Genomic DNA, 18442 nt, shown 5'->3' on the forward strand with positions numbered 1-18442 from the left:
AGGGGTCAGGCTAGATGATCTGTTCAGGTCCCTCCCGACCCTAGCTACTATGAAAGTATGAAACTATGAAACTCAGCACCTAGGACTGAGTAGACACCATGCCTGCAACCTGAATCCTGAACTTACTGCCTTTTTAGCTCTGCAGCTTAAAACAGCATTCATTTGATAGAGAATAGCACAGTTCCACCCAATTTAAGTCAGGCTCAAATAGCATTCATTCTACAGGTAAATTCCAAGGTTAGCTGGTCCATGGGGCTAGAGAGGGACAGTCTGTTTAGCAATGACATGAAAAGGCATGGCCTGGTTAAAATCACAGCTGGTCATATTTGACTCTCCAGTCTTAGTGTCTAGGTTCCCCTTTACTGGCGGGACTCCCTCTGACTGGACTTCCAAGAAAGGTTCAAACTCATACCTTTGGAGCTGTCTTAGGCTGTTGTTTTACTTTCTCTTTCAAACATGTTACGTGCTTTTAAGACAAAAGTGTCTGAATGTTAAGGCAGAGAAAGACAAGCTAAGTTCTCTCTGAGTGTCTCAGAGATAATCGTCTTCCAGCAAAGATTATGCCCAGCTGGTGTTTGGTATACTTGGACCAATCATGACAAAGTCTATGATGATATGGACGATTGAGGGAGGATTAGGGGGCAGAGCAGTAATGGATGTCCAAGGGGGCCCAGTTTGCCAGGAAGAAGCACATGGAGGAACCCAGGCGGAGGCTGTGTAGGATGGCGAGGGCATTGAGGGTGTTCCCCGGGACATGCCACCACACCATCTCTGGATCTGCCCCTGCTGGCTTTCCATTGTCTGGGGGCTTCCTTCTGTTGCTTCTATGGGCCAACATATTGAATGTATCTGCAGTAATTGAGGTCTGAGACAAGATTAGGATGCTGGTGAAAATGCAATTACAGTATAATAATTCCTAACCAGCACAAAATTGCATCATTCTTTGATATTAATATACCTAAACTAAAACAGCAGTGTGCTCATCCTCATTTTGGCTGGCTTGGGAAGTTTGTTGATAATGGCTTAAGAGCATGCAAACTTTAGTTTATATTGGGGGGTGGGGGGAATGTTGAAAAGTCCTCTGCATTTTGCTCCTCATCCAACCGCAGTATCCCTGCCAACTTCACATTCAGTCCCAACTTATTTTCCACTTTCTCCAGCTCTCAGACTGTGCCTTTCTGACCATAGAGTCGCTATAGAATTACTCTCTGGGTGCTATGGGCTCATTCCACAGATATAAAAGGAAAAAAATCTAGAGGTACTAAAGTGTTGCCACACAGATATTGTGGCCTAAATCTTGTGTCCCTCTCTCAGGTGAATCCCACTTATGATGCGCAATTCTGTAAGCCACTAAGGCCAATCCTATTCCACCCAATATAGCACCCACAAACCAGCTGAGATAGCTGGATTCCATTTACAGTGAAGTTCTCTTGTGATCCAGTTCTCCTAAGGCAAATGGTGGGGGGTGTGGCAGGTCTCATTTCCACCTACACCTTTTACCCAACAGCCAGATAGTTATAGCATTTTGCCCTGGAAGTGGCAGACAGTGGAGGGTTCTAGGCCACCCTCTCTTTCAAGGGAATGTGAATCCAGATCTCACACATCTTGGTGAAGTGTTCCTAACCAATCCCCAAGATGCAGAATAGGTAGCCCATCATCATCTATCCCTCCACTTAAAACTAACCCACTGAGAGGAAAGGTTTTCAAGAGTCAAATTCCCTCTTGCAGGCTCTTCTTTTGGCCTTAGGATTCCTGTCACTTCCAAGAAAGGTGCTGTAACCACTAGGCCACTGGGCAAAAGGGACTGACAGTACTATTAGTAGGGACATTTCTACTACTATGGATCTGTAGGGCAAAATAGGATCAGCCTTTGCAGGTGCCATAAGGGAACAAATATCTTCCAGGATGAACTAGGATTAAGGGTCATGAGGTGACATGCATTTTCTGGAATAGCCTGAAAAAGAATTAGTCAAATAGGATTTGGCCTATATACTTACAGAGCTAAGAGGATTTCCCCACAGATGTTGTAGACTTACTCCATAATTACTATAGAGTTACTGCCTGGCTTATACAAAGTTAATTTATAGTTATTTCATAGATAGCAGTGTTCTACACAGCTGCTGTAAAGCCTCTCCATCTATATTTTAGATCACTTCATGGATAATACATTGATTCCAAAGTTACGCTGTGGACCCAGAAAGTTAGACCATAGGTTCTGCACCATAAAAAAATACACAAGGTGTGTCTACACCTGCATTAATGTGCTTTTTCTAATGCTCATTAAATTTAGTACCTCCAGTGTGAGGTAATAAATAAATGTGGGTTAAGTTGCCCTAATTCACAGTATGAAAAGCACACATTTTTAAGTGATGTATAATGTGCAGCAGCCTATTTTACTGTGCATTAGTGTAAGTGCATGGTTTTTTACATGACCCTTTAATGTGCAACAAAATAGGCTATTGCACATTAAAGTGCACATACAGATGCACCCACAGGGTAAAGAATCACTGTACTCCACAGATACTGCAGCTTTTAAAATGTTATTTCAAAGATACTTCAGAGGAGCTCCATGGTTAATTTGCAGAACTTATACCATGATTAAAGTGCTACTCCAGTACAACTCAAACAAAACCTTGTCCAGCAAAACAATAATATCCCGATTTCTGCATTTCTTTTATTCTGACATGTTCTATTTTCCTTTCCAGAGACCAGATCTGCCCAGCTGCCTTTTCATAGCACTGAGAATCTCCCTGTTCCTCAGTGTGTAGATCATGGGATTCATGAGAGGGAAGACCACAGTGTGGAACACGGCCACCACCTTGTCCATAGGGAAGCTGCGGAAGGGCCGGCAGTAGAGATAGATGGCTGAGCTAAACATAACAAAGACAATCATGATGTGGGTGACACAGGTGGAAGCTGCTTTGCTCTTTTCATAGGAGGAACTTGCTCTCAGCCGTAACAGCAGGACCCCATAGGAGATCAACAGAAGAAGAAAGCACATGAGCATGGCCATGCCACTGTTGAAGAACATGATGAATTCCAAGATGTACGTGTCAGTGCAAGCCAATTTGATCACCTGGCTGATGTCACAAAAGAAGTTGTCCAGCTTGTTGGGGCCACAGAAAAGGAGAGGAACAATGAGGGCAACCTGGATGCTGGAGTGAATCAATCCGCCTGCCCAGGCAGCCACCACTAAGGCCCAGCAGACTCCCCTGTTTACCACAGTGGCATAGTGTAGTGGCTTACACATGGCCATGTACCTGTCAAAGGCCATGGCAATAAGCAGGAACATCTCAGCTGCTCCTAAGAAGTGAAGAAAGAATAGTTGGGCCATGCAGGCCCCGTAGGAGATAGCCTTGCAGCAGGAGAAGAAGTCAGCCAGCATTCTAGGTGGGGTGACAGAGCAGTAACAAATGTCCAGGAAGGCCAGGCTGGCCAGGAAGAAATACATGGGGGAGCCCAGGTGGGGGTCTCCATTGATGGTGAGGATGATGAGGACATTAGCTGGGAGGATCAGTGAATAGAAGAGAAGAAACAAGCCAAGGAGGAACAGCTGGACCTCCTGGGTCTGAGACAGTCCTAGCAACACAAACTCTGTCACCTCTGTGCTGTTTCGATGCTCCATTTCATCAGTACGGAGTCCTGTAACACATGCATGAATTCTTGTTATTCTTTGTAGTTGTCATTTTGTGACATAGCTGTCATGGTAGCTTTCATGAAAATGTCTGGTTCAGGGAACAGCTAATATCAGAGCATTGTTGTACCAAGTATTTCAAAGACCATGACCAAGGATGAGCTCCCTGCATTGTGCAAGTGCTGAACAGTCCTCATCTGGCATTTTCAGTCCTCAACTGAAAATCAGGTTTTCACTGGGCGCATCTACACAAGACACTAATTACATAGTAAGTTAATAACACTGCATAGTAGTGCATCACACCATGGACAGTGCTAATACACTACTGCAAAGTATTATTAGGCTACTGCGCAGTCGTGTCACCAAAAAGGCATTCACTGGCACTACTGCACAGTAGCTCTGGTTACTGATCATTTAGTTAGTTCTTGGTTATACAAATACTAAATTAAACATGCAGTAACCACTGTGCATTTATGAATGTGTAGACACACACATTGAGTCTGAGCTCCCTGTTGTGTTGGTAGGCAAGTCGACTTAACTAATAACTGATGCAGAATAACTGTAAAATGGTATGAGTAAAGACGAGGCTGAGTGACAGAAAAGGAAAATTCCTCATGGGGAGTTGTCCTTCGATATTTTTCACTAGCATGCCTCAGACTCAGGTCACGTTTACTATTTTCACTAGCTAAAAATGTCTGTTGGTGTAACCAGCAGATACTGCAGTAAGGACAGTGTAGTAAATGCCAATGAAAAAAGGGCAGTTATATAGAGTACTCTGGATCACATAGTAACCTAGGTCCACACTGTGTACACCAATACACGTAACTGCAAGTTAATACTTCTTGAAACAAAGACTGTGGAGTCTACTTACAGCATAAAGACCTGTATTTCAGAAACTGGTGATTTCTATATGTACTTGGATTTTTGTACACAAGAAGTCACCGTGGCCTTTCACTGGCCAGAAGTATTCAGGTAAACCATGGCTGTATAAACAGGGGAGTAGTAAACAGGAACAGAAACACAGTTAAATCTCTGCAAGCAGCCGTGGGGAGACTAGTTTTGGTAGCCATATTTTTTAAATAATGCTGAAAACTTGGAGATGCTGTAGGAAAACCATATCAATGACTCGTAAACTATTAAAGAGGAGACAATATCAGGTATCTAAGAGGTCTTCAATGCACTCAGTAAAAGTAAAGTAAAATGCAGTGGTTGAAAGTAAAATCTAGGAACAGTTAAACTGGGAATAAGGATCAAATATTAAATCATGTAGGTGATTATTATTGGAACAAACTGCCTAGCAATCAGGAATACCTTCCTGTACAGACTGGCCTTTGTAAAAGGTGTTTCAGTTAGCTGCTTGCAAGCTAATGGACTCAATGTAGGTGAACATCATTGAAATTTTTGTCCTGCTGGATGCAGGAGGTTAGGTTTAGATGGCTCTGGCCTTTCAATCTAGGCTTCTCTAAATATGTGAATTTTAGTAGTGCTAAACAAAGATTCGATGCTCCATAATTCTGGGTCCTCTGCAGTCAAGACCAAAACACAGTCCTTACTGTGCTTCTCGAACTATAGTTTTTAACTGAGACCAGAACTCCACTGAGCCGTATTTAGTCATACATCTTTTCCATTAATGCATTTATACACAGATTTATTTGTCCCTTTACTCACTTGTCTCCACATTTATTTAGTCCTTCACACCTCTAATTCTAGATGCAGCGGTTCACTCTTTCATCTGCCCAGTTCTGCAACTGCTTCTCTTTTTACAGGTATTAACAAGACACATGCATCCTATTCCTTGCAGATACATTATTAACTCCTTGTACTTCACAACAGAATGGATGGACATAGGTTTTCCTGATCTACCTGATATGAGCTTTTAAAATCTTTTCCTTGCCTTCACAATTGCATCCTTTCTGAGCCTTCTTGAGCACATTCAATTAAACATCCACGCTGATGCTCTTTAGTCTCCTCCAAATAATGAGGCAAAGAGCTTCAACACTCTGCCGGCTGTTTTCCCTCATTATTCTACTGCATTTCTCTTCCTAATAACCTATAGCAGGTCTTTCACTTACCTTTGTACACAAGGTACTTAATTATTAATGGCCCATGCTTGCTATATACACACCTTGCATGGCTTGATTGTGTTTTCCTTATCTTTTTCTCTCTTTCCTTTTTCTTCCACTTCTAGTTTACATACATAATCTCAGGAATTATCTGCATGCCCTGCATCCAGAGGCAAAAATTGGTGTAATTTCCAACCTGTGTTACAAAGCCCTTCTTTTAATTTGCCCTTGCTGAAAATTGGTTCCAGTTAGTTACTTGTAATTTGATTATGAATGTTACAACTGGGTGGGAAAAGCACTACAAACAAATCTTGTCCCATGATGGAAGCCAAAGGTGAGACAGTACCCCTCACTGCACCAAAAGAATTAGCTGTGGATTTCCCAAAATACAAACACTTATGTCCCATGAATTGAGCAATACCTTTATGTAAAAAGTGGACCTGTCACATTGCAAAATAGCAGAATTAAATCTAATGTGAAATCACACTTCTTGGCAAAAAATATTCAGTCAGGTTTGTCCAGCTAACAAAGAATAGCACAGCCTTAAATGCCCTACCTGATGCTTACAGAGAAGGACAAAACTCCTTTTCACTGCATCTCAGATGCAAAAGAAAGAAAGAAAGAAAGAAACCTGGCCAAGTATCCGAAAAGAAGAAGTCACAAGATCTGAAGGACTGATATTAAAGAATTGTTTAAAATAGTCCAGCACAATCATAGCGGGAGCTTTTGGTATAAAACATAAACCTGGTTTATATACTTGCCTTTTATATGCATACCTCCATGGTCAAGAGACGAAAAAAGAGAGAAAGAAAGAAGACAAGATAGGTGAAGTCTTACCCTGTTCCGCCTTTGAAGGAGAGGGTTCTCTCAGCATGCTTTAATTTCTGCCTCTCCTTCCCAGCTACCCCCAGCTATGTCCATGCTGACAGGGATAGGCCTGAAACTGTTGTCCTTGTGGCTGGGAGAGGTGGAGTTTCAAGGTCAGGTTAGTGCAGCTGCCATTTGGTAACAGGTAGCTTGTTAGTGCTTGTTAGAGCACCAGCTGTGACCCCCAGAGAGAGATGAGCTGGGATCTCAGACACCAGGGCAGTGGGAGGAGGACTGAGAAGGAAAACAACTGGGTCTACATCAGGACAAGGTCTTCGCAGCAGTGAAGTGATTCAAAAATTCATGTCCCACTGCCCAGAAGAGTGTCCTTACCATCAGGTTATGATCCCTCTAGTCTTTGCTCTTCCTACTCACACCCCCATTCCCCGTCCAGCTAATGAGTCCACCCTTCATGAATCTCCTATCAGTCATATACTTATGCTTCTTTCTCTCTGCCCCATGGTGGCACACCAGACACTCATCCTACATAAAGGCTAGGGGACCCTGAGCTCGGACAGCCTCAAAACTCTTATGGGGATGGCTTGTGTCCCTTGTACTATTCAGACAGCATTGTTTTTTATATTAGACAGCCTTTGTTTAATCTGGGCTCAGGAGTCTTGCGTTTCTGCCTGCTCAGCAGCCCAGCTAGAAAGTGGCCCAGCTACCCAGTGGTGGCCCACCTACCCAGTGCTCATGAAGCACATATTGTAACTTCTTGGTTAGGGGACTCTCCTCTGGCATAGAATCCCCTGAGGGTGAGGAAATGCTTGAATCCAGGGCTCTCACTTCCTGGGTAGATCACAAGGCTATTGGATCAAACATGTGTCACCTTGGATCTGAGTTGAATACACTACAGATTATGCAAATTCAGTGATGTATTCCTACCTAAAACTATGGTTCTCCAGGGACTTGGGCAGAGTTCAAGTGCTCACCACCAAGACTTTGAACAGAAATCGAGCTTTATTAGGAGCTATGTGCCATAGAGAAACTAAGCCAGTGGTTCTAAACCTTTTTAGACTTGAGGCATCCCTCCATAACTTTTGCCAATTGAATGGCACCCCATTTCAAAAACTAATTTATTACAGTGCTTACCTCCTTTCAGAGGGGCTGGGTGGTGGGAGCAAGGGAGTGGCCAGGTAGGGATGAGCCTGAGCCTGGGCTTAAGCACTTATCTCCTCACACCTGACTTTTCTCTTCACACCTTGCAGCACCTTTCAAACTTGTAGCACCCCAGAGTGTCATGGCACCCTGGCTAAGAACCACTGGCCCAGGCACATCTCACAATTTGTACCTGAGCACATACAGAAGCTCATGTAGTGGGCCCAAGGGAGCTTTGCCATGCAAAATGGAAGCACTTGGGAAAGTTTGGGCTTGCTGGTGAAAGGCCAGTTTGAATCCCTCTTGGAAAGCAGGTGGTTGAACTCTGCCTAAGTCCTATGTAGATGCCTAAGGAACCACTTGGAATCTTGTCCTTTGTATGGATAGAGACCTGTGTATTCAAGACTACCAAGATGCCTAAACCAGGCTTTCCCCTACCTAGTGATGGGGAAAGGAAGCAAGAGAGAAAGGAACTGATTTCCCAAAGGCAGATAGAGCCAGGAATAGAATGCAGGCACCATAACTGACAATCCAGTCCTTTTCTAACCCACCTCCCTCCATTATCCTCCTTGTAAATCACAGAGTCATAGAAACGTAAGGCTGAAGGGGATCTCAGGCAATCATCTAGTCCAATAACAGCTCAAGGAAGGTACATCTCATACAAGTGCTTGTCTAACCTATTCATAAAACTCTACAGACAACCCTGGCACAATGCAATAAGGCATATAGCTTAAGGACACCAAAAAACACCCTAACCTGCTGCAGGTTAAGCAGGAGGGCAAGGGCGCTGCCAATGCCCTGATACTGCAAAGGTGTTATCTACATCTATGAGGATCCAAGGAAGAGAGCCATGCCCCCCCTGTACAGAGGAAGGAAAAAAAAACATAGTCTGGACCAGGCTGACAATAAGGTAAAATTCCTTCCTGACCTCAGATGTGATGATTGGTCTAATTCCAAGCAGTGGGGCAGCACACCCCCTAACCAGCTATCTCTGGGTTTTCATTCCAACAGGAGCACCGGCAGATCCCAGTCGAAGTCCTGCCTTGGCTGCACCCAACACCTAGTGATCACTGTAAAAGAGTGTGGGGGAAATCTTTCTGACTCTTAAGTGGCAACAGTAAAGCCCAGAAGCCTGAAAAAAGCCAACTACCCTCTACTCTGTTTTGCAACATGAGAAGAGCAAACAACTCCACAAATCAGACCCCCTTTCTGTCCTCCTTTCCCCTTTATAAACTTATTCTGGCCCCTTTAAGAACATAACATAAGTGCCAAACTGGGTCAGACCAGTGGTCCATCAAACCCCGTATCCAGTATCCAATAGTGGCAGAAATGGCTGCTGTACAGGGAGAGCATTGAACCAGATATCTCTAGAGTGATCTGTTGCCTATTCAGTACCCTCCCTGGCATACACTGTTTATTAGTTTAAAAATGCCAAAAGAAGCATCTTCAACCATTCTCTTCAATGGCCATTAATAGATCTAGCATCCATGAATTTAGCCAGTTCTCTTTTGAACCTGGCTAATCTATCTGCTTCCACCACCTCATATGTTAGTGAAGTCCACAAGCTAAATGCACTTGTGTAAATAAGTATTTTCTCTTGTTTGTTTTAAACTTGCCACCTACTAATTGCAGCAGGTGCCCCCTAGTTCTAGTATTTACGGACTTGGTCCATGCCCTTCATGATTTTATAGACCTCTATCATAACCCACCTCAGCCTTCTCCTTTCTAAACTGGCATGTCTCTCCTAGCATAGTAACTGGAGACCATGGAGACCCCACCTGCCTGCTCCACCTGGTGCCCCATGCAATGGCCGCTAGGCAGACAGACCAAGATGCCTGGGCAGTGGGGCCAGGTCTGGCAGTGTCAGTGACACTGGCAGCAGCAGCCAAAAGGAGCCACTGCCAGCAGGGCTGCCAGGAAGCTGACCCCAGCTCCTGTACCACCCCAGTTCCACTGCAGGCTGGATAAAATCCCTTGGCAGGTTGGATCTGGCCCAAAGACCAGATTTGCCCAGTCTTGATGTACTAGCTGACCAACACTAACAGGCCACAAAGAAAGCTGACTTGATACTAAGCCTGTTCAGAATTATTCAAAAGTTTGAAGAAGTCTCTGACCTGGGAAAGGAAAAGTAGAGGATTTACCAGGAGCAAAGAGTTCAACAAAAAAAGGCAACAAGAATAAAGGGACACCACAAAGAAGTCCAAACTAAGAATGTGGTATACCAAGAGGTCCAAGAAAACCACATGCCCTGTCAGCTAGACTCTTTAGAGACCTGTATATTAAATAAGATCAATATGTGACAGATGAGAGAAGCAGGAACACCTGAGGAAAAGGGCTGGCTAGAGTGGATCAGGGAGAAGGTGAGATCTGCCGCAAGAGCTTTAATCTCTTGTTGCGATTAAAATTTGATCAATAAAGGCTTTTATGCCCAAGCCCTTCTAGAATGATGTATTTTTATCTTTTTGCTTTTAACATTTCTATTCTTCTCTCATACTTCATTTCTCCTTCTACACATCATTAATGTGGTGGAGCCATACAAATGCTTTATTGTTGATGTTTGCCAGGTCCTCATCCTGGGTACATGGGTGTGCTGCACACATGAGGAGGTGGTAACCTGTCTGTAGTGCATCACCACATGCACATATTGGACTGTCCTTTAAGCCAATTCTATAAAGTGCGGCATTAATGCATCCCAATCCAGAGCAAATCCTGTTTAGTTTAATCCATAAATAGTGGGGGAGCTGGTAACTCAATAATAATCTAACTCCCTTGGTGGGCCATCTTCAGTGACATAAAGACAAACCCAAAGAAATCAAGTGCAGTTGGGTGCCTTTCTCTAAGCTCTCCAAGGGCTTTTGCACAGTTCTGCTGACTTCTCTCAGCTTGGGCTCTCCTGGGCTTGCTCACAGTTTCCAGTCTCCCATATTGCTTCTTCCCCTTTCAGCACAGGGCTCTCCTTCAGATAGCACAGCCAGGGACCAGCTTCAGTTCCCCACACTGCTTCTCTCTGCCCAAAAGTGAACACCTTACTTCAGCAGTTAGAGCAGACTAACTTTTGCCTTTGGTGCAGGACTTATATAGTCCCAACAGCTTGCTTTTTCGGACATCTCAGGTGCTTTCCCTTAAAGGTGGAGTCCTCAGTGTTTTACTCTCTCAGTAACAGGGCAGGTTCCCCTGTTACAACATAGTTCTTACAGATACTGAAGTATTATTAATACTGTACTTATTGAAGTATACATTGGTACTACAAAACTAGTATTGTTATTCTTCTATAGCTATTATAGAGTTCCAATAACATTATAGTATAGAAAATACAAACTTCCTTGAAAATTATTAGACTGTATACTTTTATTATATACATACACATATATGCATTATATAGTTACTATATAGAATCAGAGAATCAAAGTAGGGCTAGAAGAGACCATCAGAAGTCATCTAGCCCAAGCCCCACCCTCCAAAAACTAACATGGGGTTCAAACCCACAGCCCTGAGAATTAGTTTTATGCACTACCAACAAAGGGCCTTGTTACACATGAATTTTAGGTGGCTCAGCAAGCTTTTAACCCCTAGACTGTCCACACATTAAGACATGCAAGCTAGTTTTAAGCACCCTTTAGACATTTTAAAGATACATCCTTCGAGGGCAGGCTTATCTCTGAGCTGTGTTAGTCAGCTGATGTACCACCAAAGTGTGGTCACTCCCCAGAGGTAAGCCACCCAAGTTTCAGTCCTCCAGCATCCCAAGATGCAGTGTCCCCTGCACCACACCCTCCTGTTCTGTGTGGACAAAATTTCCACCCCCTGAACTCTGCTGTGCAGGATGAGGTACTGGCACCAATCCAACTCCCCTTCTTACCCCTAGAAGTGTGATCTAGCCAGGCATCTTGCAGGGACACAGTCATAGCTGTGCAGGTTGGTTGACTGCTTTAAACTGGAGCTAACATTAATCGATCAACATTGGAGAAGCTTAAAGTGTCATTTGTCACAAAGCCTTAAGATAGCTAGAGGCACTCTATGGGATTTGTTACATGTTGATTTTAGGCAGCTCAGGGAGCTCCTAATTCTGGGATTGCCCACACATTAACATGGGAAACTATGTTTAAGCACATTTTAGGCATCTTAAAGGTACATCACTCCAGCCTAGGTTTATCTGTGGCCTAGGTTACCCAGCTCGTGTAATCTCTGGTACACACTCCAAAGGGCAGTGGCAGATTCACCAGCTCTTGGTCCTTCAAAATCAGCCTGGAGAACTTTGTGGGTGGTTTGCTTTAATCAAACACAAGTTACTGGCCTAAGATAAGTATCTGAGTGAAATGCTAGAGTTAGTCTCTATAATCAAGATGGCCAGACTAGACGATGAACACCTATATCATCCTTTCTGACCTTAACATTTAAGAAACTCTGCAATCTGAAAATAAAGAACCTCACATTAGGGTTATTCAAAAACCCCCTTTTTTTTTGAGAATGCCAGTAGATTTGGGGAATTTTGTTATGATTTTTGTATGTTGGCCATACAATTCTGAGGAAACCATGATGTCCTGGCCTCAGATCCTCAAAAAACTTGACAGACCTCCATAACAGGCTAAGCACTCTTTGCTGAACTAGACTACCAAATAGTGGAGATAATTGTGTTAAGTGGTATCCCTTACATTACTGAGAATGGTGTGATCTCTGGAGGCTGCTGATTGAAGCATCCTTGAGAGTGGTACCTCACCACTTCCCCAAAGGGCCTTCCAGGTCATGACAAAAGCAAAACCAACCATAATTGGGAGCATCTGATACCAGTTGTTCTTCAGACATTGCATCCTGCATGGGAAATCCTTTTCACCCAACTGCTCATGCCTGCTACAGTCCCCGTTCCATCAGAAATGGATTCTCCATTGGTTCAGGAGTGAAGGAGGCAAATCCGTGGTGATGTTTGCAATAGATACAGCTGGCTAAGAAACCTGAGGATTATTAAGCTAGGTCATGAGACCTACAAAGGTAAAAACTGTGAGGGATTTTCTGACTAATAGAATAAGGGGTAGGAATTTCCAAAAAAGCTTGAAGTTTCTAGAACATCTGTATCTTATGTGAGTTTTTCAAAGAGAGATCTCTTGCGACAGCGCCATGCCCAAAAAAATACCCTAAAAGCACTAATTCCACAGATCATTTTCTATTAGGAATTTTCTAAAATATTCTTCCTAAAGAGAGCTTTTTATCTACCTCTTCTAGAGGATCATTCTAGAAATAATGTTCTTTTAAGATTTTGTTGAGTAGGCTTATCTAAAGAAAAATTTTGAAATATTATTTTCTAAATTGTAACTTGTATACTGCTTATTTTCCTAGAGCAGTTCCTATTTACCTAACGACTATTTTCCAAAGTCATTCCCTGACCTGAGAATTTTCTTTCTAAGGAAAACTTTCCAGTGTGATATTTAAAGAGCATTTTCTAAATTATCACTTCAAAAAGAATATAAAGAATAAATTTCATGAGGTAATGTTTAGAAAGATTTTCCAAAGGAAATGTCTTTATATTTGTCAAAAGTATACATTTTAAGGAGATTTCTCTCAAAGAGAATTTCCCAGCCTAAAAGGTTGTATATCTAGAAGTATTTCCCAGAATAAGCTATAACCCCTAGAGAGTTTCTTTTAAAGGTTTTATTTTTCCCTGAGAGGTGCATGATTTTTGTAAAGTACCATTGCCTAGCATCATTTGTAAGGTGCATTTTTTCTTGATATATATTAATAGCATCATTTTTAAAAAACATTTCCTCAAATAATTGCTTAGGGGTGTTTTTAGCAAGGCTTTCCCTCTTCCCCTTAGGATACTTGTAGACAATTTTCCAACGTATACTTTTCCAAATTTTAATCTCTAAAATGGTATTTCCTATGCAGCTTCTTCAAATATAGTTTCTAGAGCGTATTCCCCGAAACAATTATTTTTTAGAGGAATTTCTCAAGCTACAGGCATTGTTAAAGCATTATATTCTATAGGGAAGCTTCTAAGATAATTTCTGAGGAAAAGAAAGAAACATATTGAGGGATAAATTTTTACAAATACTTTCAAAAGTGTAATTTCTAATGACCTAGCTCTAGACTTTTTTTTCCCAAAAGAATTGATTTCTAATGAGAAATTTGTAAGGCAGTGTTTTAAAAAGCAAATTCTAAATAGTCAGGGTCTGATGCTTAAAATAATTGTGCATCTGTATATTTGTTTGTAGGATGGTGGTGGTATTAATTTGCAGAGAAAACTGTCAAGAGTGTATTTGGCAATGCAGGACTCCAAGGACTCTCCTGGTTAATCAAGACTAATCCTTTGCCATCACAGGCAACCCAAGCATATCATCCCTTTCGTAACATCCAGCTCTACCTGGGAGGCAGTTAGGTTTTATGCTCCAACAGCACTTATCCAGGAGTGTGTTCCTCTCATAGCAATTTGCCTTATTTCTTCTTACGCAAACAATGTCCTTGAGAAATTTCTATAAAGAATTTTCTAGAGATCATTTCCTAGAGTAATTTCTGAAGACAATTTCTAAAGCAATTTTCAAGGCTGATTTCTTAAACTTATTTTCTAAAGCAGCTGTAATAAAGCATCACATCTGTAAAGTATACTTCTGAAAGCAAGTCAACTCTCGTAGAGTTGAATGGAGGAGGAACTACGCGTATAGAATATCTTAGTGGATGTGTGTGTGCCTGCACATGTTTAGGATGCTGCATGTCCAAGGTAGTCTGTTTCATAACCAGGAGAGAAAAGAAAAGAAAAGAAAAGAAAAGAAAAGAAAAGAAAAGAAAAGGTTACAGTAACTCTTTAGCTCTTTCTAAAGAGATTCTTACCTGTTGTGCATTCTGTGAGCTGAGACAGTGAGAACAGATGTTTCTCTCCTTTGTTTAAGACCCAAGGTTTATATAGAGTACTTTAATCTGATCAAATCTATACATCAATAAAACTGATTTTTTTTAGATAAAATGGATCTACTATGATAAAATTACCAATCTCTATTTTGATTACATGATCCACAAATTAAACTGTCTCTGCTATCGTACTATTCAAATTGAAATAGTAAAATGGCAATATACCACTCTTAATTAAATATTTCACCAATTTTTAAAAATTGCACTACAGAAAAATATGAATGCAATAGTTCAGTTGGATCAAGAGGTTTATATCATTCTAAATATAATATTTTAAAGTTCTCTTACATGTAGCTTCCCATTTAATATATTAAGTAAATGTAAATACACATAGAAGAATTAGTGTAATACTTAACCACATCTGAAAATATAATACATTTTTAATAATGAATGTATAAAAACAAGACTACAAGACAGAACTCAGTTGCATCTGTACATTAATTTCATATGACATGATTGATTTCTTTTTTCAGTCATACCCCAAACTTAATATAGAGACACATCTCGATGCCGTGAACTAACAGATCTTTCTCATGCATATCTGTTAGGGCAGATCCATGACTGATGTCATTCCTGGATAAATCTGAATTCAAGGTAAATATCTGTGAAGCATTCCTCTGATCTAATATTGTTTTATTCATAAATCATGCAGGAGAGGAGGAGTGGGGTAAATTTTTCAGTAATGATGTAGGGAACTGAATCTCGTTTTTTAAAAATGGTCTTTGACCAGAATTTAAGAACCATCTAGGCACATAAAGTGAAGAAAGGGGGTTGCCTGTCAATTCTCCAGTATTCCCTTGGGCATCACATGCTCTGGTTACCAGCACAGACAAGGGATTCCCATCCTCTTGCCATTATCCCCAGTCTCTCTGTGGAACCCCTGATGAAAAAAAACCCCGTGGAATATAGAACTATTACTAGTACGTTATTATCATCTGAGCAATACAATATGTAAACTATATGAAGCCGGCAATTTTTGTTCTTCTTTGGTAGAACATCACGCACAATGGCTCTGAGTTCTCTCGGGGGTTCTTAGTTGTTGTTTTGGGGTTTTTTAAATAATGAATGAATAACAACACCAAAACTACAACACAACACTCAGTGGCATCTGTACTTTAATTTCATATGCAATAATTGGTTTCTTTTTTCAGTCACACCCAAAAATCAATATAGAGATATATCTTGATACCATGAATTAACAGATCTTTCTCCTGTATATCTGTTAGGCCTGATCAATGACTGATGTCATTCCTGAATGGATCTGAATTCAAGGTAAATATCTGTGAAGCATTCCACTGATCTAATACTGTTTTACTCATAAGTCATACAGGTGGGGAGGAGTGGGTAAAATTTTCAATAATAATGTAGGAACCTGAATACCATTTAAAGACAATGGTCTTTGACCAGATTTTAAGAACCATCTAGGCACCTAAAGTAAAGAAAGGGGGTTGCCTGTCTGGTGACCAGCACAGACAAGGGTTTCCCATCCTCTAAACCACTGGTTTTCAAACTTTCTAAAGCCACAGAACCCCTCCATAGCACTTCTTCTGCTGTGGAAGCCCTACCGCTACTCTGTGAGTTGACATGGAGCCAGGTGACCCAACCCAGCCATGACAGCACACCACCTCCCAGCCCCTTCTGCCATTATCCCCAGTCTCTCTCTGGAACCCCTGATGATCTCTTGTGGGAGCCCAGCGCTCCATGGGACAGTCTGAAAACCAGTGATCTAGGCTGGCCTTCAAAAGCAGGTCCAGGTATGGGTAAGTGTTCCAGAGGCAGTATTACTGGTCTAGACTCATGGTGCTCAGCCAAGGTGCTGTGGCACCCAGGAATACCATGAGATCCTTTTAAGGGTGCAACACAGTATTAGCACTATTAGGTGTGCAAATGCCTGCACATGACCTGGCGATGAATGCATTGCATTTGCAAGCTTGTCTAACTTTATCCCAACCATGCAGTTGGTCCAATAAAAGATATCACCACAAAAAGATCCTTGCCTTTTGCATGAGTCTTAGACCATCATGGCTATGACACCACTCTAACACCACAACACATGATTCACAAGACAAATTTCCCATAGGATTTCTTAGTGTCAAAAACTTTCTGATGTCCTGTGGTCATTCTGAGTTCTTCCTGAGAAACAGAAGAAGTGTTCTGTTGTTTCTCTATGGTCGAAAATGATTGAAAGCTAAGAGCTGGTATATTCTGAGGGGTGCCTTGAGTCTAATGAGAGGTACCTAGAGTCCAGTGAGGTCAAGAACTACTGATCTACAGCATCCATACTGGGTCTTTCTCATGCATGGAAGGTGTCAGATCACGTATGGACTCATGTATTGCATGTGTGAGTGTATGTGCATGTGCATGTGAGCACATGTGAGAGCACTGCTCTGTGTTGGATGATGGAGCCATGTTCAGTGAATGAATGTCTGCCTGTGTGCTGTTTGGTCAACATTCTGCTCTCAGGGCTGATGATATAACAGGAGTCCTGACTTTCACATTTCACAGCTCTCCCTCATCAGGGCCTTATCCATTCTCAAAGAAAGGAGTTGAACTTGGTTATCTTGTATGTCATTTCCTTCCAGATCCAGGCTTCCCGAATGATTTTAAACAATGCCACCAGCCCTGTGACTGAGTTCATCCTGTTGGGCTTTTCGTCCCTGGACCAGACAAGTCGCTTCTTCCTTTGTGCCCTCCTCTCCTCAACCTATACCCTGACACTGGCAGGAAACTTTTGTATCATGTGGGCTATTCTACAGGACCCCCGCCTCCACCATTTGCCCATGTATGTCCTCCTGGGGAATTTCTCTTTCCTGGAGATCTGCTACATCACAGCTACAGTGCCACGGATGCTGGTGGATCTGGTGACCCCTCAAGGAGACATCATTTCCTTTCAAGCCTGCTTCCTCCAGTTCTATTTCTTCTTCTCTATGGGGGCCACTGAATGCTCCTTCCTTTCAGCCATGGCATTAGATAGGTACCTGGCTATTTGTCACCCCCTGCATTACCCCAGCCTCATGTCCCAGCAGATCTGCTTAATCCTGGTGGCTTCTTGCTGGGTTTGTGGCTTCCTCTGGTTCATGATCCCCATTGTCCTCATCTCTCAGCTCCCCTTCTGCCACCCCAATGTCTTGGATCATTTTGTTTGTGATCCAGCCCCATTGCTAGCTGTCTCCTGTGCCCTTAGTCCTCAGACTGAACATGCCTTCTATACCCTTAGTTCCCTCATCATTATTGGTACTTTTCTATTTATTCTGGCCTCCTATGCAATGATTCTTACGGCAGTGATGAGACTACCACAGGGGGCTGGGAGACGCAAGGCCTTTTCCACATGCACTTCACATCTTGCTGTGGTAGGTCTCTTCTATGGCTCTATTATGGTCACTTATGTCAATCCAGCAGCCTCCGGGAGCAGTGGGAAGATAGTCACACTTTTCTATGTAGTGGTGACACCACTGTTCAACCCGTTGATCTACAGCTTGAGAAACAAGGAGGTGAAGGAAGCTTTGAGGAAGACACTGCTTGGGGAGCGATAGCTGTTTCTGTCTAGCTCCTGGAGGTACTGGCTAGCAGTCTCACAGCATAGGGAATGTAACAGGGTGGGCTGTTCCTGTAGGACACTCCGGCTCTAATCTGAGCCCAGGAATGAAGCAGGGGCCTTTCAGCTCTGACACAATCTCTGATCCAACAGGGCAAAAATATTCTGTGTGATGCTAGGAGTCACTCTTCATCTAAAGGTAAACATCTGTTTGACCATTTAGTTGGAATACAAGTTTTGTGTGTTTCTGTGCTTGCACAATGTATGTTAGTGTAATGATAGCATGTCCCTGCATGCTGGATCCTCTCTTTCCATTTCTGGTGCAGTTTAATTTCAATTGCTTCCCTG

The 18442-nt window shown here is 42.3% G+C and overlaps 2 protein-coding genes across 2 annotated transcripts; one reads left to right on the forward strand and one right to left on the reverse strand.

Moving 5' to 3' along the window:
- Positions 1-2689: 2689 nt before the first annotated feature.
- On the reverse strand, positions 2690-3625 carry LOC102567726 (olfactory receptor 4N2). The gene has a single exon (XM_006277147.1). The coding sequence runs from the start codon at positions 3623-3625 to the stop codon at positions 2690-2692; it is 936 nt and encodes a 311-aa protein (XP_006277209.1).
- Positions 3626-17156: 13531 nt separating this feature from the next.
- LOC102567492 (olfactory receptor 11H12-like) lies at positions 17157-18092 on the forward strand. The gene has a single exon (XM_006277146.1). The coding sequence runs from the start codon at positions 17157-17159 to the stop codon at positions 18090-18092; it is 936 nt and encodes a 311-aa protein (XP_006277208.1).
- Positions 18093-18442: the final 350 nt, after the last annotated feature.

Source organism: Alligator mississippiensis, chromosome 7, assembly GCF_030867095.1.
Source record: "Alligator mississippiensis isolate rAllMis1 chromosome 7, rAllMis1, whole genome shotgun sequence".
NCBI classification, from domain to species: domain Eukaryota; kingdom Metazoa; phylum Chordata; order Crocodylia; family Alligatoridae; genus Alligator; species Alligator mississippiensis.

Bases quoted from the DNA above. Each gene is read 5' to 3' on its own strand.
- LOC102567726 (XM_006277147.1), bottom strand. From the start codon at position 3,625: ATGGAGCATCGAAACAGCACAGAGGTGACAGAGTTTGTGTTGCTAGGA.
- LOC102567492 (XM_006277146.1), top strand. From the start codon at position 17,157: ATGATTTTAAACAATGCCACCAGCCCTGTGACTGAGTTCATCCTGTTG.